The following is a 19952-nucleotide window of genomic DNA, read 5'->3' on the forward strand; positions in this document are numbered from 1 at the left end:
GTCATTAAGCGTCTGCCTTCGGCTCAGGTCATGATCCCAGGGTCCTGGGATCGAGGCCCGCATCGGGCTCCCTGCTCCGCGGGAGGCCTGCTTCTCCCGCTCCCACTCCCCCAGCTTGTGTTCCCTCTCTCGCTCTCTCTCTCTCTGTCAAATAAATAAATTAAAAAAAAATATATATATATATATATATTCCTATAGCTTTAATGAAAGCACATTTTATTATCTTTAAAATGGGATTTGTGTAAAAGGAACTATTGGGTCATAGAAAAAACTTAAATTATATTTGTACTTAATTCTCTATGAAAAAGAAATAAGCTCTATTGACATTAAGTATATGAGTTGATAATGCTTCATATATATATTTCACAAGTAAATATATGCACATTGAAGTGAATGCTGAGAAATATTTATTAATTGAGGTATATGATTTTAAAATATTTTTTGAGACCTTTGTGTAAAGAGCAGTACTTCTGAAAGTGTAGTCTTCTGACAACCTACACTGCAATAACTTATGCTGGTAGGGTCTTAACCCAGACATAATCAATCAGAATAACCGAGTGTGGACCTGGGAATCTAAATTTTGGTAAGTTCCCAATTATTGGTTACTGACTTCTAAGATCTACTAAACAAGAAAAAAGGAGTTCTAAATATTAAGTCCCCTAAAGAGTGTCTAAAGTAAAAAAAATTAATTATAAGCAAGTTGAAGCTCAGATTACTTTTCTGAAAAGTGACTATAACAATAATTTATCTAATTTTCCATACTACAAAAAACATTAGTTATTTGCTATAAGCAGAGCAAACTAAGACGAACAATCCAATTAAACTATGGTATGAAGAGACTGTTATATATTTGATATTCCAACTGCCCACCAATCTCAAATCTCCCAATAATATTTATTGATTGAAATACTTAGTTGATTGTCTTAATTTGGGAGAGATTTTGAGAGTGTGGGACTTTTTCTTGCACCTATTTCTCTCTCTTTTTATGTATACATAAAGCTATGTACACCCTGATTGGCAATACACAATGATCACTACATATCTAACATAAATATTTATTCAACTCTGGAGGTACTTTAGATAAGATTCAGAGGGCCTCCAGGGACAAGATTTTCATAAACTAATTCTAACATGTCAAATCAAATGCACTAGACTTTGCCTCTCCCTGTCCTGTAAGTATGATTAACATGTCATAACTATGCTACAGTGTGTACTTTATTACTTTACTGCTGGTGAACACTATGGTCATAATTAACCCTGAGTCAACAACAACTCAACACAATGTTTTTTTTTTTTTAATTTCAAAAGGTTTTATTTAAATTCCAGTTAACATACAGTGTAATATTAGTTTCAGGTGTACAACACAGTGATTCAATACTTCCATAAAACACCCAGTGCTCACCACAACAAGTGCCCCCCTCTATTTATCCCATCCCCCACCCACCTCCCGTCGGATAACCATCAACCATAGTTAAGAGTCTGTTTCTTGGTTATATTTAGTAAAATAAATTTTAGACAGAACTTTTTATTTTCCTGCTCCACCTATAACTGGAAAAGCACAGAACCATGGGGATATTTTGTGTGGTGTTGTCAACACAGTGTTTTGTTTACATCAATCAACCCTCAAAATGGAAGTTGAAATTTGTAAAACTAATATGATAATTGGTAGGTACACCTTTATCCCTATGTTATTTTGTTTTGCTCTTCAATAAAACTATTGATGTCTGGAAAAGAATCCACTTACACTTAAACATTTGAATCAAATCACTAATACCACATTTAAATTTGAATTCAGTAGAAAGAGTGAATAATCTCAAGACTATAGCTATTTCAGTAGAAAAGAAATGAAAATTGCTACTTTACATGTATCAGTTACTGCTTCATTCATTTATATAACTTTTAGGTATATAACCCATAGTGGTATTTCACAAAGAGAATATCACATGAGATCAAAATACAATGTATACATGTATGTGTGTATGTATATTGCAGATATAGTCATTTTGAAATGTGTGTATGACAGTGTTCATCATAAAATAGATGCTCAATACACATAATCAGTGACTGAAGATTCAATTCTTGCTCTCTGAACAAATATGCCAACTTTGAAATACTCATTTAGTTAAGAATAAAGCTATGAGTTAATGTAACCCCTGCCATTAGTGAGCACAGATTAGCAGGTTTGGACTGTGGTTATATGAGCAAGGGCACACACATACCTATTATGGAGATGTGTCCTTAAGTTCCTAAATTCATCAGGCCCAAATTTCTAACGTTTTGACTCAGACCCATTCATGGCTACCTTTCCTTTTTCCACCTTTATTTCTGGCTAAGTAGGGTAGAAATTTGAGAGCAGGGATTGGGGTGGAGGGCATAATTACTGATCAGAGAGGATTGTGGGAACTGAGTCCATTGATAGCAGTCACCGAGCAAGGGTACATGTCCAGGCTGAACAAGGAGGCCAAGACAGAAAATCCAAGCATATGTTGATGAGGCAGAACCAGGGTCTGATGGCAGAGTCAAAAAGAGAAAGGAGAGACCTGAAGAGCTGAGAAAATGCAAAAGGAGTGGCAGTCAGAGGATTTCCTGAGGTCCTTTGATTGGATGGAGGGAGGCTTCTTTCCCTGAGATCTTAGGGGAGGAAGCAAGAAGAGGGGCAAGTACCATTCTTTAGAGTCTCATCAGTATAAGGATTTGTAAGCACCATCTGTAAGCAGACAACTTAGAATGTCAGTTAGGTGGTCCTGGAGAAGACAAGTTAGATGGGATGAGTTCAAGACACTGTTCAATCACTTACTCACTGTATGTCTTTGGGAGATTTCTAAGCCTCAGATTCCACATCTGAGAAGCTTCTCAGAGTTTTGTTTTTTTTTTTTTAAAGATTGAGTATAGTCACATTGACAGAGCTCAAATGTGGTACCAAGTAAGTGTATAACAAATACGAGTTTCCTAGGCTATTTGAAGCTTTTGTGTAGCATCCTGCTCCTCATGGGACTCATTAATGGTCTCCTTTGGAGAAGTCTCTACTATTCTCTGAGTGTTTAGGCCATCTTTAGTCACCCGACCTCATTCATCATTTAAAAGTGGCATGAATTAAGATATGAATAGACCCCTGAAATATAACCTTTTCATCACCTTGCCTTGTGTAATGTTCAACTGAAAGAACTTAGAGACAACATACAGTAGAATTAAAGAATTAAATAGAATTTAATTAAATAGAATTAAAAGATTCTTGAATGTCAAAGGGCAATATTTCTGAGGTAAGTGATTAAAATGGAAATAGCTAAAATACCAGCAGAAGAAAAGACTTTAGAGAATTGGCAATATAAAAGTTTGAGAATGAGTTTGCAACTCTAAAAATGTTGCCTTCCTGGAAAAATAGTGCGTTTTGAAAGACATCTTTTCCTATATATCTTATATATCTTACCTATCTGTCTGCCTATTGAAAGAAAAATCAGGAATGCAGAATCTGAAATACTGTAAGACCTCTCTCAGCAAACACCAGCTTGGTGCTATATTGTGAAGTCTTGCTATCAACTTCCCTAAGGGGATTCTGTGAATTCTGTAGCATCTGCAGAAACACTGACATCTTCTGAAAGATAGCAAGGGACTGCACAGTCCTATCATGAAGTAATTTTAAGACATGTGCAAATATTTAAATCAGAAGGTATTAATTTAGTACCTTTTTAAATGAGTGTATTTGGCATACAGGTTAAATATTTTTAACCTTGTCAGTCCTGTTTCCTTGTGGTCCTTCAACAATTCAGGCCAAATTATGAGGCCCACTCGCCAAGGAATATGAATGTAAGAAGACACGAACATGGTAGCTAGAAAAAACAGAACCCACAAAAGAAAGAGGGAGGAGGTTACGACAGAGAGAGAGAGAGAGAGAGAGAGACTTCATTACCAAGAAAGGGAAAGGAGAAATATTTTCATAAAGGAAAAGGAGAAAGTGAAGGGAAGGAAGATAGCAGAAGTTGTCTTTTTTTGTCCCCGGTCTCCTCAGGTTGAAGGAAGGAGGAGAACCTGAGGGTCTGAACATTTACTCAAGAGAGAGGGAGTTTACTTAGAAGAGACTGTTTTAAAATACGAAAGACTAATCAATCTTTCATTGTCAAGCTTCCTGTTTTTTTTGTGTTATATAGCAAAAGCATTTTAGACCAATTAAATAAAATTAAGAAGCCACAAATTACTTCATAATTTATTTCTAATGTTAACAATCTTGACCCAATAGCTTTTTATAACATTCTCATAGTTATGAAGTGATTTGGCTGCAATTGCCTTGAAAATTCCATTCCTTGGACAGATCCATTTATCAGCCTTGCGTATTGTTCCCGTACCTGGAATTCTGAGCCCCAGAAATGGTACAAACTTCACAAACACGTATTTTCTTGGTGTCTATCTAAATTTGTGGTTTCCAATCCCAGCCAAATACAATACCTTTCATATTTTAATTTTGTCAGCTCCCTCCTCCATTCCCTCCAGCAATTATTTCAAACCACTGGGCCACTCTTCAAATCTCTTACTCTATCTCCTTTTCTCAGCAGATAAAAATATAAGCACAACTGCACTTAATTCCCAAGTCCCTCTGAGACCTAAGGGAGAAATGCCCTTCCTGTTCAGGGCTTCTCCTTCTACTTCAAGTCTGATCTTAGTCCTCCCAGAGCCTTACCAATCAGTTAAGCCCCACCTCCTTTACAGCTTTAACTTCTGCTCAACCCTGGCTTCTTTCTGCCTATACATATGCTCACATCTCTTCCATATTAAAATGCTGACTTCCTTGAGTCTACAATCAACTTTTAGTAAATACTGGCATGTCTCTCCTTCTCATCACAGCCAAAGTCTTTGCAAGGGAATTATACATTAGATGACATTATGTTCTTAATTTTTACTTAATTATTTCATACCAAGAGCAGGAGCAGATGATCAGGAAAGATGAAAACTTCAACAGGTCAATGATAGTGTTCAGCTTCAGCATTAATCAAAAAAATAGTCATTGGCAATCATAATGAAATACAATTTTGCCTCAATCAGATTGATGGAGATTAAGGAGAATGCTACTGGTCAGGGTTTCCAAGGTTCAGGAAAAGAGGTAATGTCTGTAATATACTCCTGATAGCAGCACGAATTGTAGCAGTATAACCATCCTGGAGAGCAAGGTGGTTATTTATATCAAAAACCTTAACATGTATACATTTCTTTTGGCCCAACAATTGAGCTATCTACAATGATTTGTGGTAGTAGTAGTAGTTTTAGTAGACGTAGTAATAATATTTGAAAAGATAAAATTAGTAATGTCTAATGTTAGATTTAAAATGTGTTTCAGAAAACTCATAATGAGTTGATTATCAGACCTCCATTATTTGGTCTTTTAATAAAAAGTGATCAGAAACTTCACATGATCTAATTTAAAAACATGTATCTTCAATATGACATGAAAAAAAACCCAAGTTCTGTTAGAACCAAAATTTAATCCAAATATGCTATTTATAAAGAAAAGAGGGTGCATCCACCGTGGAAAATAGTATGAAGGTTAATCAAAAAAGTTAAAATTAGAAGTACCCTACTATCCAGTAATCACATGACTGGGTATTTACCACAAAAATACAAAAACACTAATTCAAAGGGGCACATGGCAACCCTATGTTTATATGATGATGATACTGGGTGATGTATGAAATTATTAAATCGCTATATTGTACATCTGAAACTAATATAACACTGTATGTTAACTATATGAGAATTAAAATTTAAAAAAAAGAAAAGAGGGAAATGAAACAAAACCAGAACACTAGAATTTCTAAAAACTTTTAAGGAATAAGCATTGGCATATTTGAGTCATGTCATAAGAATCTTACAAATCTATTACTTTACATATTTGGCTTTACAGATAAAATTGGAAGAACTTGACTTGGTACATGGATTTCTAATTTCTGATTCTGGCTCCACCATTTATAAGTTTATAAGTGATTTCAGCCAAGCTATTTCATCTCTCATACCTTGTTTTCTCCTTTATAAAATAATGCTGTTGAAACAACTAACGGATCTCTAAATTGTCCATTATCTCTAATATGGTTTGATTCTGTGATAAAATAAGTTTGACTAATAATTACAAAATAACATATGTAAAATACAAAAAAAAAAAACTTACTTGTTAGTACAATATTGACCAAAACATCTTCCTTGGTGGGATTTTGGAAAGGTATAACAATAGATGAATGAAGACAGAGGTATGTGGTTATTCTTTCTATGTCTATAGGCTGGGGGAACAGTCCTACTCCAGAGAGGTAGAATATCCATTCTTTAAACTGTTTAAAGATAAACATTCATGACATATATATCCTAATCGCATACATTTTATTTGCAACACTTAATAAATGTAATATGCATAAAAATCTTGGTAGATAAGAAACATTTCAGGGTGCCTGGGTGGCTCAGTTGGTTGGCTCTTGATTTTGGCTCAGGTTGTGATCTCAGGGTCTTGAGATCGAGCCCCATGTTGGGCTCTGCTCAGTGGGGAGTTTGCTTCTCTCTCTCTCTCCCTTTGCCCCTCCCCCCTGCTTGTGCTCTCTCTAAAATAAATGCATCTTTATTAAAAAAACCCATTTTGTTGTTATATTTAATATGTATCATTATGTATTTCTTCTTTTCCAAATTCCTTTTGATTTTATTGAATATTCAATATATTTCTGCACTAAAAAAAAGAGGACAAAAGGCCAATACTCAAATATTAAACATCTTTCTATGCATAAAAGGTTATTTATAGCAACATAAAAGAGAAATCTTAATGAAAACCTTGTATTTCTGCTCAAGGTTTTTTAAAAAATCAATTTATCTAGCAAACTGGATCCTAAACACTACATGAAGTTTCCAAAATCCTAGAGTGAATTTCAAATGAAATTCAGATAGTTATCACATGAAGGCTAAGATGGTGAGGCACAGATTGAAGTCCCATTAAAAGGAAGTGTGCACAACTGCATGGCATATTATTTATCTCTACTGCCTAGTACAGTGTATGTTCTGTTATGACATGATAGGGAAGAATGGCTCAAAAATTACATGAAGGAGATTGCATGCAGCCATCGTTCTTATCTGGGTTTCATAAACCTGCAAAGCACTGTTTGAAAATGTTCCCTTTGTGTTCATTTAGAATAAAAGTCCCGAGAGTACAAGAGACTGTGACTCAGTTCTGCACTGAACAGTTTGCTAATGTTCCAGATGAATAAAGAGGTCACAAAATGAAAACCAACAAACAATAACCTAGTTTATAATCTCTTAAACTACATAGGTGTGTCCAAGCCTCCAATAAAAGAGGAAAACTTTTAAGATTGTTTCAAAACTAGGACAGGTGGTGACAGTAAATCCATAAAATGCTATCTCTGTATAGGAAGGATTAAAGGTAAGTTTTATCAGCATATATCTTCAAATGCCTGCACTACTTGTAGTTAGAGATTCTACTAGCAGAATACAAGTGCAGTATATTTTCATTTACAATGTCCTAACCTGACTCCACACAACTGAATGACTAGAATCAAGCATCAGGGTTCAATTATATTAACAACTTTTTTACATAAATTACTTACTTTTTTGGCTACTTAATAAAAATCAATCCTGGATGACAGAAATGAAGTTACTTTAAACCACTGGGAATGAGCCAAACTACAAAAACAAGAAGGCCATGTTTTCACGTTTCACCAAGTGGCCTGGAATATTAGAGCTGCTAAATTAGACCACAACCCACCATTATTAAACACTAGTATCCAACAACTGCCCTGGCATTGCTTAAATTATCCCCTTGGGTTCAGAGAGGGAAATTAAAAAGTATCCAAACAAACGTGCAATTAAAAAAAAAAAAGTAATATTGTCCACCCATCTTTACCTCAAACTTTTTTTTTTTTTTTTAAAGATTTTTTATTTATTTATTTGAGAGAGAGAGAATGAGAGAGAGCAAGCACATGAGAGGGGGGAGGGTCAGAGGGAGAAGCAGACTCCCCGCCGAGCAGGGAGCCCGATGCGGGACTCGATCCAGGGACTCCAGGATCATGACCTGAGCCGAAGGCAGTCGCCCAACCAACTGAGCCACCCAGGCGCCCCTACCTCAAACTTTTTTGAAAGAAGACACAGCACGCTCTTTAAAGATCCAATTCCAGGGGTGCCTGGGTGGCTCAGTCAGTTAAGCCTCCAACTCCTGATTTCAGCTCAGGTCATGATCTCAGGTCTGTGAGATCAAGCCCCGTGTGGGGCCCCACAATGGGCTCCGTACTCAGTGGGGAGTCTGCTTGAGATCCTCTCCCTCTCTCTTTGCTCCCCCCTGCTTGCGCACTCTCTCTCTAAAGTAAATAAATAAATCTTAAAAAAAAAAGATCTGCCTTGTTAAAATTATTTATGTAGAAGGAAATAATCTCTACTACACTTTCTCTCTTCTGTATGAAAAGGATTATTGTTTTTTATTCTTTAATATTATTGAGAATCAAGCATACTTCCAGAGCATTGCTTCAGTTTACTTAAAAGTCAGTCATCATGTAAGAAATTTAATAGCCTCAAATTTTTTCTTCTGAAGGTAAATTACACATTTTCTTGGAAAAGAGGATACTCTAGTTACCCACTGGTCTTGCACTGACATGGGGTCCCCTATATTATATTTGATTCCATTGCCTCTCAGGTGGCAGGGTTTTGTAACCTCCTTGTTGTCCTGTAGGATTTAAAGCACATATCTCCATTTACATTCCTCCTCATTAACACTTGAAGAAATAAAAAATAATAATAATTGTCAAAAGGTATGTAAAATTTTCATTGGCAGTAAGAGAGTTATAATCACTTAGCCATCTGTAGGTAGCTGCAAAAACAGTCAAGAAGACAGGTTGAAGTCACATGTCCTGCGTTCGGGTCTGAATTAAACCTCTTACTAGCTGCCTGAACTTAATTTCTTTGTGTCTGTTTCCTGATCCATAAAATGAGATAGATTACTTCGACCACAGGACTGGGTGAGAATGAGTTGATATAATTCTGAGAATGGCATGTAGCAAGTTTAGAGATGCTTAAAAAATTATTAATTACTGTTGTTTTATTTTTTATTTATTTTTAAAAAGATTTTATTTATTTGAGAGAGAGAGAGAGAGAGAGGGAGTGCGAATGGGATGAAGGGCAGAGGGGATAATCTCAAGCAGACTCTGTGCTGAGCAGAGTCCAAAGTGGGGCTTGATCTCATGACCCTGAGATCATGACCTGAGCCGAAACCAAGAATTGGATGTTTAACTGACTAACTCACCCAGGCGCCCCTTAACCATTGTTGCTTTTAAAAAATTATTATTAATCAGTAACACTGTGCAGATGAAATAGAATGAAAAAATAATACAATATTTGCAAGATCACATTTTCTACAGTTTCATCTTTAAGTTCATGAAAATATGAGTAAACAAGTCAGAAAATAAACATAAATGCCAGTAAAATGGCATTCCATTAAAATACCTATATTTTAAATCTGGTTGTACATTCTCCTTCATTCAAGTAATCTAAGGATTTAAAAATGCCTTCTTTAGATGCCTCCACAGGTACAATGTAGACCGTATTTCCAAAAGTTCATTTAATTAATCATTTACAATGAACTTGTTTTGCTTACAAAATATGTCAAGTGAGTGAATTAGATTTACTTATTTATGATTTTGAAATTTAATGAACTTGACTTGGTCCAAGAATAATCTATCATACCTGAGTACAGTGGAAGGTGATAGAAACTTGATGACCAGTTCTTCCAAGAGCCGAAGGATAAAAGTGAACAGATACTTCTTTGATGGAGTGAGGAGGTACGGTCAGCTGTGTAAATTCAGAGAGAGAAAAAAAAAATCAATGCTTTGTTTGAGTCAGGATCTTTGTGTGCTAGGTACATGCCAGGTTGATTTTTGTGTAATTAGTATGTTGTCTTGTACGTGTTACCCATTCTTAGTATGCCTGCTTGGTGAATATTGGTATAATGGCCATGGTAAACAGTGTTCAGCAGTGTTTACCCCATGTTCTCCCCCCAGACAATGACTACATGGAGTTACTTGCTTTATAAAAGGAAATCAGGATTAATTTTTAAAGCCAACTAAGAACCCCAAATAATAGAAATATACATTTTTTAAGGAACCGATAGCTTATTGATCATCCCAAGATACTTGTGAAACCACTGGGAACCTAACTTGTACCTTGGCGATGTCCGAAGAGATAAACTGATAGTAAGCATAGATGTAAGGAAGGCTTCTTTAGTATACAGTGAAGTGTTCCTTTTTGCCCTATCATATACACACTCAAGGTGTGGCCTGTTAGAATAACTTGAGTCTGAACAGTATTAGAATGAGTTACCTCTTTAGAGATTGTGAAAGAAGCCAGCAACTACATCAAAATGCTATACTGTGAATAATATGATATTTAACATTAACACTTACAGAATGATAAAATGAAAAGGTGTATGTCTGAAAAGTAAGTTTATTTTTTTCACTACTGTATTTTGCCAGATAACTTTTGAAAATATAAAACTGCAATATAGCAGTGTCATTCAAATCCCTGTAGAATGTAGCACTTAGTGCTTAATAATAATGCTCTGATAATGACCATGAAATACAAATACAATTCATTGTTATATTTAGAACAGTCACCTCCTTACTATCTATATATGTGTGGTTTATCTATAGCAAATATTTTTATCTCAGGCTGGCTCTCCCTTTGATAGTTAATCACTTAAGTTTATGCATACATAATGAGTATAAATTAATTTCAATATCAACCTTAGCAAAAAAAATAAGAAAAGTTGTATTTCATGTATTCTTTCAATTTAGCAAAAAGTTCTCTAGATAGATCGATATAAGGAAATCATCTATTTCATTAGAAAAACCATATACCAGTACATTAACTTGGATTTTAATTCTAGTTCTACCATTTACTAGCCAGGAGGTTTAAGTATTTTAGCTTCTCTGGCCTCAAATTCCTCTTCCCTAAATATATGTCAGAAGCACGTGGCACAGATTGATTAGTGTATATAACCAACCAGGAACTCAATGAAATTCCTTTATTTTCACCTAAAATTCACGAATTCCATGAATCCCATGGTTTCAAGGAAAAGGAAGATAAACACTATTGGTTGGAATTTATCTGCAGCAAATGTACTGGTTTAGTATAATGGAATATAGATAATCTGTTAAATATAGGACCTTTTGGAAATTTGCAAACACTTAATTCCAAGGAAGTGTCATCATAATAACCAATTCCAATATGTGAGTTTACACTGGATCTTAGTTGAAGAGAGAAAGATTAGCAGGACAGCTGAGTAAACTTAAATTTGAACAGGATACTAGATGATGTGGGAGATTAATTATGCCATTAAGAAATATAATCTGAAAAAAAAAAGAAATATAATCTGAAGTATTTAGTGTTGAAATAGCATGATGCCTACAACTTACCTTCAGACTGAACAGTAAGAAATGTAAGAGAAGACAAATGTAGCAAATCATTAACATAAGAACCAAGGTAGAAAGTATAAGTTTGTGCTTATATATGCACAAGCATATATAATAATAATGCAGAGCATTATTATTAAGCACTAAGATTAAACTATATACACAATGCTATACACACAATTGTGTATATAGTTTAATCTTAGAATAACTATACTAAAATGTACACACATGCTTGTATTACTTAACACTGTATTTTCCATAAATTAAACAGAATATGGTGATCAGGATATAGTTTACAAATAACTGAAATTCCTCATTAGAAACTGGTGCTAGCAATATAATACTTAGTGATATCTAATTTGACACATTATGGAAGTTAAGAACTAATTTCATATCATGTTATTATTAATTGGCAACCAGTCATTGACAAGAGATAGGTAGTAAGATACACATGAAATCACACTGTAGATTTCTTAAACAATCATTAAACAGCAAATAGTAAAAGCCTTTATTTAAATACTATATCTACTTAACAGGGCTTCATGATTTACTGTGAGATGCTCTGAAGAAAATAATCTATCACAATTACCATTTTGAAGTTTACCTGAAAACATGGTTTTGGTATTCACTGTACATATTTGGTGTCATATGCTTGGAAACAAAGATTGATGCTAAACCTTCAGATCTTGTTTTGTTACTTATGGGAGGAGAAAAGTGATTGGGGCCCATTGACTGGTTCTAGTCTATGCTAGGGACCAAGGAATGAGTACATGGGGTAGAGAAAGGAGAGAGGGTCAGAACTGTTCACATTTTTTGGAAGTGGGGGACAGGTGATGGGCAGGAATTCATCAAGTGCTGGAAGGAACTAGCCTCTTGGAACCCTGGAAACATAGAAAGATTGCTGAGTCAATATCATACTACTGGGGAATGATTTCCAAATCTGATTACTAAAATGGTCCGAAATAAAGCACAACCAGTTCATTTAGAGTCCAGTGATAATGAGTATGATGCTAGCATATAGAATTTTAAAAATTTAGACGGACGTGATATTGGTTTCTTTGATCAATTAAAATTGGGGGAGATATATATGTATATAAATTCTATTTTTAAATTTTAAGCAATTGAGACCTTGTTAATTAATAAATCAAATGATAATACTCCATGGTGTCCCAAAATCAGTACTGAAAAATGCTCTAGTAGTGGTAGGTTATTTGGCTTTCCAAATATACTTACTGATGATCTGTTAACATCCAAGACAAAATTTTCAGGATTACTGTTTGTTGCTTGCAATTCTAAGGTCTCGTGTGTTGGATTAACTAAAGGAATGATCTGAGTGACATACCTGGAAGGAAAAATGGAGTAAACTTATTCATAAACTTGTTCAATGATAATTTTATAAACTTGATGACTATCATGGGTTGAACTGCATACCTAAAAAAGATGTATTTAAGTTCTAACTCCCAATACCTCAGAATATGGAAAGAGGGTCACTGCAGATGTAATTAGTTAAGATGCAATCATACTGGAGTAGGATGGCCCTTAATCCCTTATGACTGGTGTTGTTATAAGAAGATAATGTGAAGACACATGAGAAGATGAGCATATGGCAATGGAGGTGGAGACTGGAGAGTCAAGGAATACCAAGCACCTCTGAGTCAAGGAATACCAAGGATTGCTGGTAAGCACTAGAAGCCACAAGAGGAAAGGAAGGATTCTCTCTTATTGGTTTCAGAGAGAACTTGGTCCTACTGAAACCTTGACTTCAAATTTCTAGCCTCCAGAACAGTGAGACAATACGTTTCTGTTGTTTTAATTCACCCAGTGTGTGGTACTTGTGATGACAGGTTTAGGAAGCTAATACAATGACTTGTGTGAGTTTCAAAATAAGAACAATCATGTATGAACTAATGACATTTTGCTAAATTAGTCCTTGATTTTCTATTTTGGAGACCAAATGTTATTCCACACTGGGTAGTGGAATATATCCCAGTTTTAGGAGCAATATTTACTCATTATTTTATAACTGTTAAATTCAGGCAAAAAAGTTAACACAGTTTAGAAATAATAACAATGAGTAATAAATTCACAAAGTTCTGTCCATTACATCAAAAAGATCCAAACCAGTGATGAGTAAATACAAAAAAAAAAAAAAAAAGTGGCTGATATTTATGCTCAAAGCAAAGAATAATCAAGAGGATTCATAATTCTCACTTTACCATCATTTCTAATACCTTTTGATGTATAGCATGAAAACTGCCATGCTGTAGAAATGCAAAGTAAAACCACACCGAGATACCACCTCATACCTGTTAGGATGGCTGTCATTTAAAAAAATAGTAATGTTGGCAAGGATGTGGAGAAAATGGAACACTGGTACACCACTGGTGGGAATGTAAATTGGTAGAGCAACTATAGCAAACAATAGGAGGGTACCTCAAAAAATTAAAGAAAACTACTATATGATCCAACAATTGGATCCCAAATACTGGGTATATACCAACTATTTGGTATATACCCAAAATAAATGAAATCAGTATCTTGAAGACATAACTGCACTCCCACATTAATTGCAGCATTATTCACAATTGCCAAGATATGGAAATAACCTAAATGTTCTTCTACAGATGAATGGATAAATAAAACATGGAATATACAATGAAATATTACTCAAACTTAAAAAAGAAGGTAATCCTGACATTTGTTGACAACATGGATGAACCTAGAGGACATAATGGGTTTTTTTTTAAAGATTTTATTTATTTGAGATAGAGAGTGAGCAAGAGAGCAGGAGCAGGGGAGCAGAGGGAGAGGGAGAAGCCGGCTCCCCGCTGAGCTGGGAGCCCGATGTGGGGCTCGGTCCCAGGACCCTTGGATCATGACCTGAGCAGAAGGCAGATGCTCAGCCGACAGAGCCACCCAGGTGCCCCTAGAAGACATTATGTTAAGTGAAATAACTCGGACGGAGAAAGACAAATACTGTGTGATCTTATTTATAGGTGGAATCTAAAAAAGTGAGAAACAGTGTAAGTTCTGTGGGAATTAAAATCAATTTCATTGCAAAGATTAATATAACTTGATGACATTAGAAATGGGCAAAGATACAAAAAGTAAGAAGTGTATGTAGCCTGTGATTGCCAGTGGACCAAGGAGCAAAATATATTAACTAAAGAGGTACTTGATTCATTGTTCATCCAGAAAAAGGTTTTCAATTGAATTGAATTTAATAAATATTTTCTTTAATTGCTAGTTTTCCCAATAATGAGAAATGAAGTTTGTAATTACAAATGTATATACTGAGGATTGTTGATGCACATATTTATTACTTAGGGACAAAATTAAATTTCTTGAGTCTAAAATGTTGTTATACTTATTTCTAGTTATTTTTTTTTTTTTTAAATTTTTTTATTGTTATGTTAATCCCCATACATTACATCATTAGTTTTAGATATAGTGTTCCATGATTCATTGTTTGTGCATAACACCCAGTGCTCCATGCAGAACGTGCCCTCCTCAATACCCATCACCAGGCTAACCCATCCCCCCAACCCCCTCCCCTCTAGAACCCTCAGTTTGTTTTTCAGAGTCCATCGTCTCTCATGGTTCTTCTCCCCCTCCGATTTCCCCCCCTTCATTCTTCCCCTCCTGCTACATTCTTCTTCTTTTTTTCTTTCTTAACATATATTGCATTATTTGTTTCAGAGGTACAGATCTGAGATTCAACAGTCCTGCACAATTCACAGCGCTTACCAGAACACATACCCTCCCCAGTGTCCATCACCCAGTCACCCCATCCCTCCCACCCCACCCCCCACTCCAGCAACCCTCAGTTTGTTTCCTGAGATTAAGAATTCCTCATATCAGTGAGGTCATATGATACATGTCTTTCTCTGTTTGACTTATTTCGCTCAGCATAATACCCTCCAGTTCCATCCACGTCGTTGCAAATGGCAAGATCTTATTCCTTTTGATGGCTGCATAATATTCCATTGTATATATATACCACATCTTCTTTATCCATTCATCTGTTGATAGACATCTTGGCTCTTTCCACAGTTTGGCTATTGTGGACATTGCTGCTATAAACATCGGGGTGCACGTAGCCTTTCGGGTCCCTACTTTTGTATTTTTGGGGTAAATACCCAGTAGTGCAATTGCTGGATCGTATGGTAGCTCTATTTTCAACTTTTTGAGGAACCTCCATACTGTTTTCCAGAGTGGCTGCACCAGCTTGCATTCCCACCAACAGTGTAGGAGGGTTCCCCTTTCTCCGCATCCACGCCAACATCTGTCATTTCCTGACTTGTTAATTTTAGCCATTCTGACTGGTGTGAGGTGGTATCTCATTGAGGTTTTGATTTGGATTTCCCTGATGCCGAGCGATATTGAACACTTTTTCATGTGTCTGTTGGCCATTTGGATGTCTTCTTTGGAAAAATGTCTGTTCATGTCTTCTGCCCATTTCTTGATTGGATTCTTTGTTCTTTTGGTGTTGAGTTTGATGAGTTCTTTATAGATTTTGGATACTAGCCCTTTATCTGATATGTCATTTGCAAATATCTTCTCCCAAACAGTCACGATAAAATATTTTTTCATCAAGACTGTTTCAAACTTATTAATATAGAATAAGAAGGGAAAATTAAAATAACATTGCTTGTCAAATCAAAGAAAAACAAGAAGATGATTTTTTAAAAAATATTTATTTATTTTTAGAGAGAGAGAGAGAGTGAACAAGTGTGTGGAGGGCAGAGGGGGAGAGAGGTATCCTGAAGCAGACTCCCTGCTAGCACAGAGCCCCATGCAGGGCTCGATCCCAGGACCGTGAGATCATGACCTGAGCCAAAATCAAGAGTCGGCCACTTACCCAACTGAGCCATGCAGATGCACCAAGAAGGTAATTTTAATGTGAACCAAGTGGTAGCACCTTAAAAACCATTTCCCGGATGAAGCATATGTGTGAATTCTGAATTATTTTTTCAACTTCTTGTGAGTCTTAAGCTCTTTCAAAATAAAAAGACACTAAAAAAAAAAAAAAAAAACACAGTGCCGGGGCAGCTGGGTGGCTCAGTCGGCTAAGTGTCTGACTTTTGATTTCAGCTCACATTATGATCTCCGGTTTGAGAGATCAAGCCACGCGTCAGGTTCCGAGCTGAGTGGGGAGTCTGCTTGAGATTCTCTCTCTCCCTCTCCCTCCAACCCTCCCCCCCCAACTTGTGTTCTCTCTCTCTCTGTCTCTAAATAGATAAATGAAATCTTAAAAAAAAAAAAAAGAAGACAGTGCCAAACACTGGTGATGAGAAAATATCATGAACCACTGGGAAGAATGCACTTACCATAAAAGGATAAAACAAAAAATGCCTCTAATATGTAAAGGTTCCTGGGGTGACTGAATTCAATTAATTCCATTTTGCAAATTATTTAGTAAGTGACCATGACCATTCTGAAATTCATTAATAATAATCTGTAAGGCAAATCATAGATTATAATTAAGGCTGTCTCTGACTTCAAAGTGCTGAGTCCTACTTAGAAGTGTTTATTCCACTTTTCTCCGCTTATGCTTGACATAAACCTGGGAACAACTAAGTAATGTATCTCCAACATGAATATTTCCACTGTACTCCAGGCTTTTTTTCAAACTGCCTACTTATCATTCAGATGTTTAATAGAAACTTCAAATTTACAGGTCCCAAGCTGAGCTCTTGATACCTACCCTCAAACCAGCTTTTCTTATAGTATCCTCTAACTCAGTTAATGTCACATCTCTAGTTCCAATTGCTCAGGTCAAAAACTTTAGTGTCATTCATGCCCTGCTGTTTTCCTTATGCCTCAAATATTAGTAGCCAGCAAAACTCATTAGCTCTACTTTAAAAAATAAACCATAACTGAACACTTGTTTCCACACTCACTGGCAATCCTCTGGTCTAACCTGCTGTCATCTTGGTCCTGAATTAGTGTAATGACCTCCTAACTGATATTTGTCTCACATCACATACAGGTTTCAATTCCATGTACATTGTGGATCTAAATATGAGAAGTATAGACAATATATATTTTGAGAAATGACAGAGAAGTTCTTAATGATGTTAGAATAAGAAGAAATAATAATAATAAACTACATTAAAATTCAGAATTTAATGTCATTAAAAGACTCCCTTAAGAGACAGAAAAGGAAATTCACAAGATAAGAAAAGGTATTTGCAACTTATATAACCCACAAAGGTTTGTAGCCAATGTATATAAAGAACTATAAGATATAAAGGAAACTACAGACAAACTAATAGTAAAATGGTCAAGGGACATGAACAAAAATTTCAAAAAATCCCATATCAAAATGGCTGATAAACATATGGCAGATGCTCAACCTCATTAGTCATGAGGGAAATGTAAATTAAAAGTACATTGACATAGGGGTGCCTGGCTGGCTCAGTCAGAGGAGTGTATGACTCTTGATCTCAGGGTTGTGAGTTCGAGTGTAGAGATTACTTGACAAACAAAATCTGAAGGGGCACCCGGGTGGCTCAGTTAGGATCCAACTCTTGATTTCAGTTCAGGTCATGATCTCAGGGTCATGGGAATAAGCTCTGCATTGGGCTCTGGGCTCAACGTAGAGTCTGTTGAGATTCTCTCTCTCCCTCTCTCTCTGCCCCTCCCCCCGCTCTCTCCCTCTCCACTCCCCCCTGCTCAAATAAATAAACAAATCTTTTTTAAAAATCTTAAAAAAATAAAAGTACATCAATGTACCACTTTACACACATTACAATGGTTAAAATTAGTCTTACCATACACATGTTCTTGAGGATGTGAAACAAGTACAATTCCTATATGGCCAGTGGAGTGTAAATAAGTACAACCAATTGTGAATTCTTTGTTGTCATCCACTAAAGTACAGTGATATTGCATTCCTATGTTTGTACCCAATAGAAATGAGCACAAATGTGCAACAAAAGCATATACAATGTTATAAACAACATATTTCATAATACACCAAACTGGGAAAAAAAAAACCCAAAAGTTGATCAACAATAAAAAGGAATTTTTTTTTTGCAGCAATGAAAATAAATGAAGAACGGTACACAGAACAACATGAATGGGTCAATAAGTCCTGACTATCATTACAGAGTGTCATATTTAAATATGAGAAAGGGGTACTTGGGTGGCTCGGTGGGTTAAGCGTCCAACTCTTGATTTTGGCTCAGGTCATGATCTCAGGGTCGTGAGTTCGAGCCTCGCATTGGGCTCTGTACTCAGCAGGGGGTCTGCCTGAGATTTTCTCTTTCCCTCTGCCCCACCCACCCCCACTCTCTCTCGCTCTCAATTAAATAAATAAATCCTTAAATATGAGCAAAACAAGTATCAGGGAAAGTTTTGAGTAGGAAAAAAGAACAAAATTTATAATTAAAGACAAAAGCCATGACCATTAATATCTTAAGCATATCAGAAAAAATATTACCAAAATGAAATAAGAACAGAACATTATGATTTTTTAAAAAACCCAAAAATATGTAAAAGAAACATCCAAACAACAACAAAAATGGTGTTGGATGTTGATAACTGGCATGAAAATTCAACAAAAAGAATGGAAGATAAATTCAGGTAAATCTATCTGAATGCAAAAGCACAGATGTTGGTTAAAAAAAAAGGCCAAAAAATAAGAAAATTAAAATAGCCCCCAAGTTCTAAAACTAAAACATAGATGTTGTAGGAAGAGAGAAAATAGATGGCATAATTTGAGACTTCCAGAAACTGAAAGTCATGTGTTTCCATATTGAAAGAGACTCCAACTACCTAGAAAATGTATGAAAATAGAACCACACCAATTTATTAAACATTTTAAAAACACTGGATACAATTAATGGCCATCAAACTTCCAAAGAGGATAGGGATCCAGAATAAGGCTGGCTAAAAAAGTAGTTACTATCAAACATTTTTTAATATTATGCAACTTTTAATTACATACAGTAGGACTTAGATAAAAAGAAATTACGCTTTAGAACAACATGACCAAAAGTAACAAGAACTCAAAAAGAAAGAGAAAAGGTGGGCACCTGTTAGTGGAATGAAAAAAAAAAAAAAGATTGTAAAACTGGTTGTGCTAAATATTTTCACATAAGTGTATTACATTTGTTAATAATTTTATATACATATATAGTTTTCATACATTAATATATTTTTAAAACAAGAAAAAATATAAAAGTAGAAATAAGTTTGTTAGGAAGTTAAAGCAGACACTGCTGGCACCCTACCCAGTTCCCCTGGAAGATTTTTACCAGTTCTCTACCCTCAGACCCCAACTTCTACATGCTTGCTATTCATTTTCCTTCTGAGACCTTCAGATGATTGCCCTTGGGTCCTGCTATCTCCTCAACCGTACAGACAGTAGAAGTGCCTGGGAGTTTATACCTCTTCCCAAGGAAGCTTATAATGACTAGTACGGGAATTCAAAAGCCAAGCATCTCTGCATCAAGACAGGACAAACTCTGAGATGTAATTTATGCTACAGAGCTCTCTGCAGGATCAGATAGT

At 35.6% G+C, this 19952-nt stretch overlaps 1 protein-coding gene across 1 annotated transcript in view; it reads right to left on the reverse strand.

Annotated features, from left to right (window-relative positions):
* Window positions 1-19952, reverse strand: part of CFAP47 (cilia and flagella associated protein 47) — a 495766-nt gene that overhangs the window by 100557 nt on the left and 375257 nt on the right. The window contains exons 54-57 of the mRNA XM_078064042.1: window positions 12666-12774; window positions 10044-10046; window positions 9709-9813; window positions 6152-6308 (exon numbers count right to left, since the gene is read on the reverse strand). Of these exons, the coding sequence (XP_077920168.1) occupies window positions 6152-6308; window positions 9709-9813; window positions 10044-10046; window positions 12666-12774 (374 nt within the window). The remainder of the gene's footprint in view (window positions 1-6151; window positions 6309-9708; window positions 9814-10043; window positions 10047-12665; window positions 12775-19952) is intronic.

Source organism: Halichoerus grypus, chromosome X, assembly GCF_964656455.1.
Source record: "Halichoerus grypus chromosome X, mHalGry1.hap1.1, whole genome shotgun sequence".
Classification (NCBI taxonomy): Eukaryota; Metazoa; Chordata; class Mammalia; order Carnivora; family Phocidae; genus Halichoerus; species Halichoerus grypus.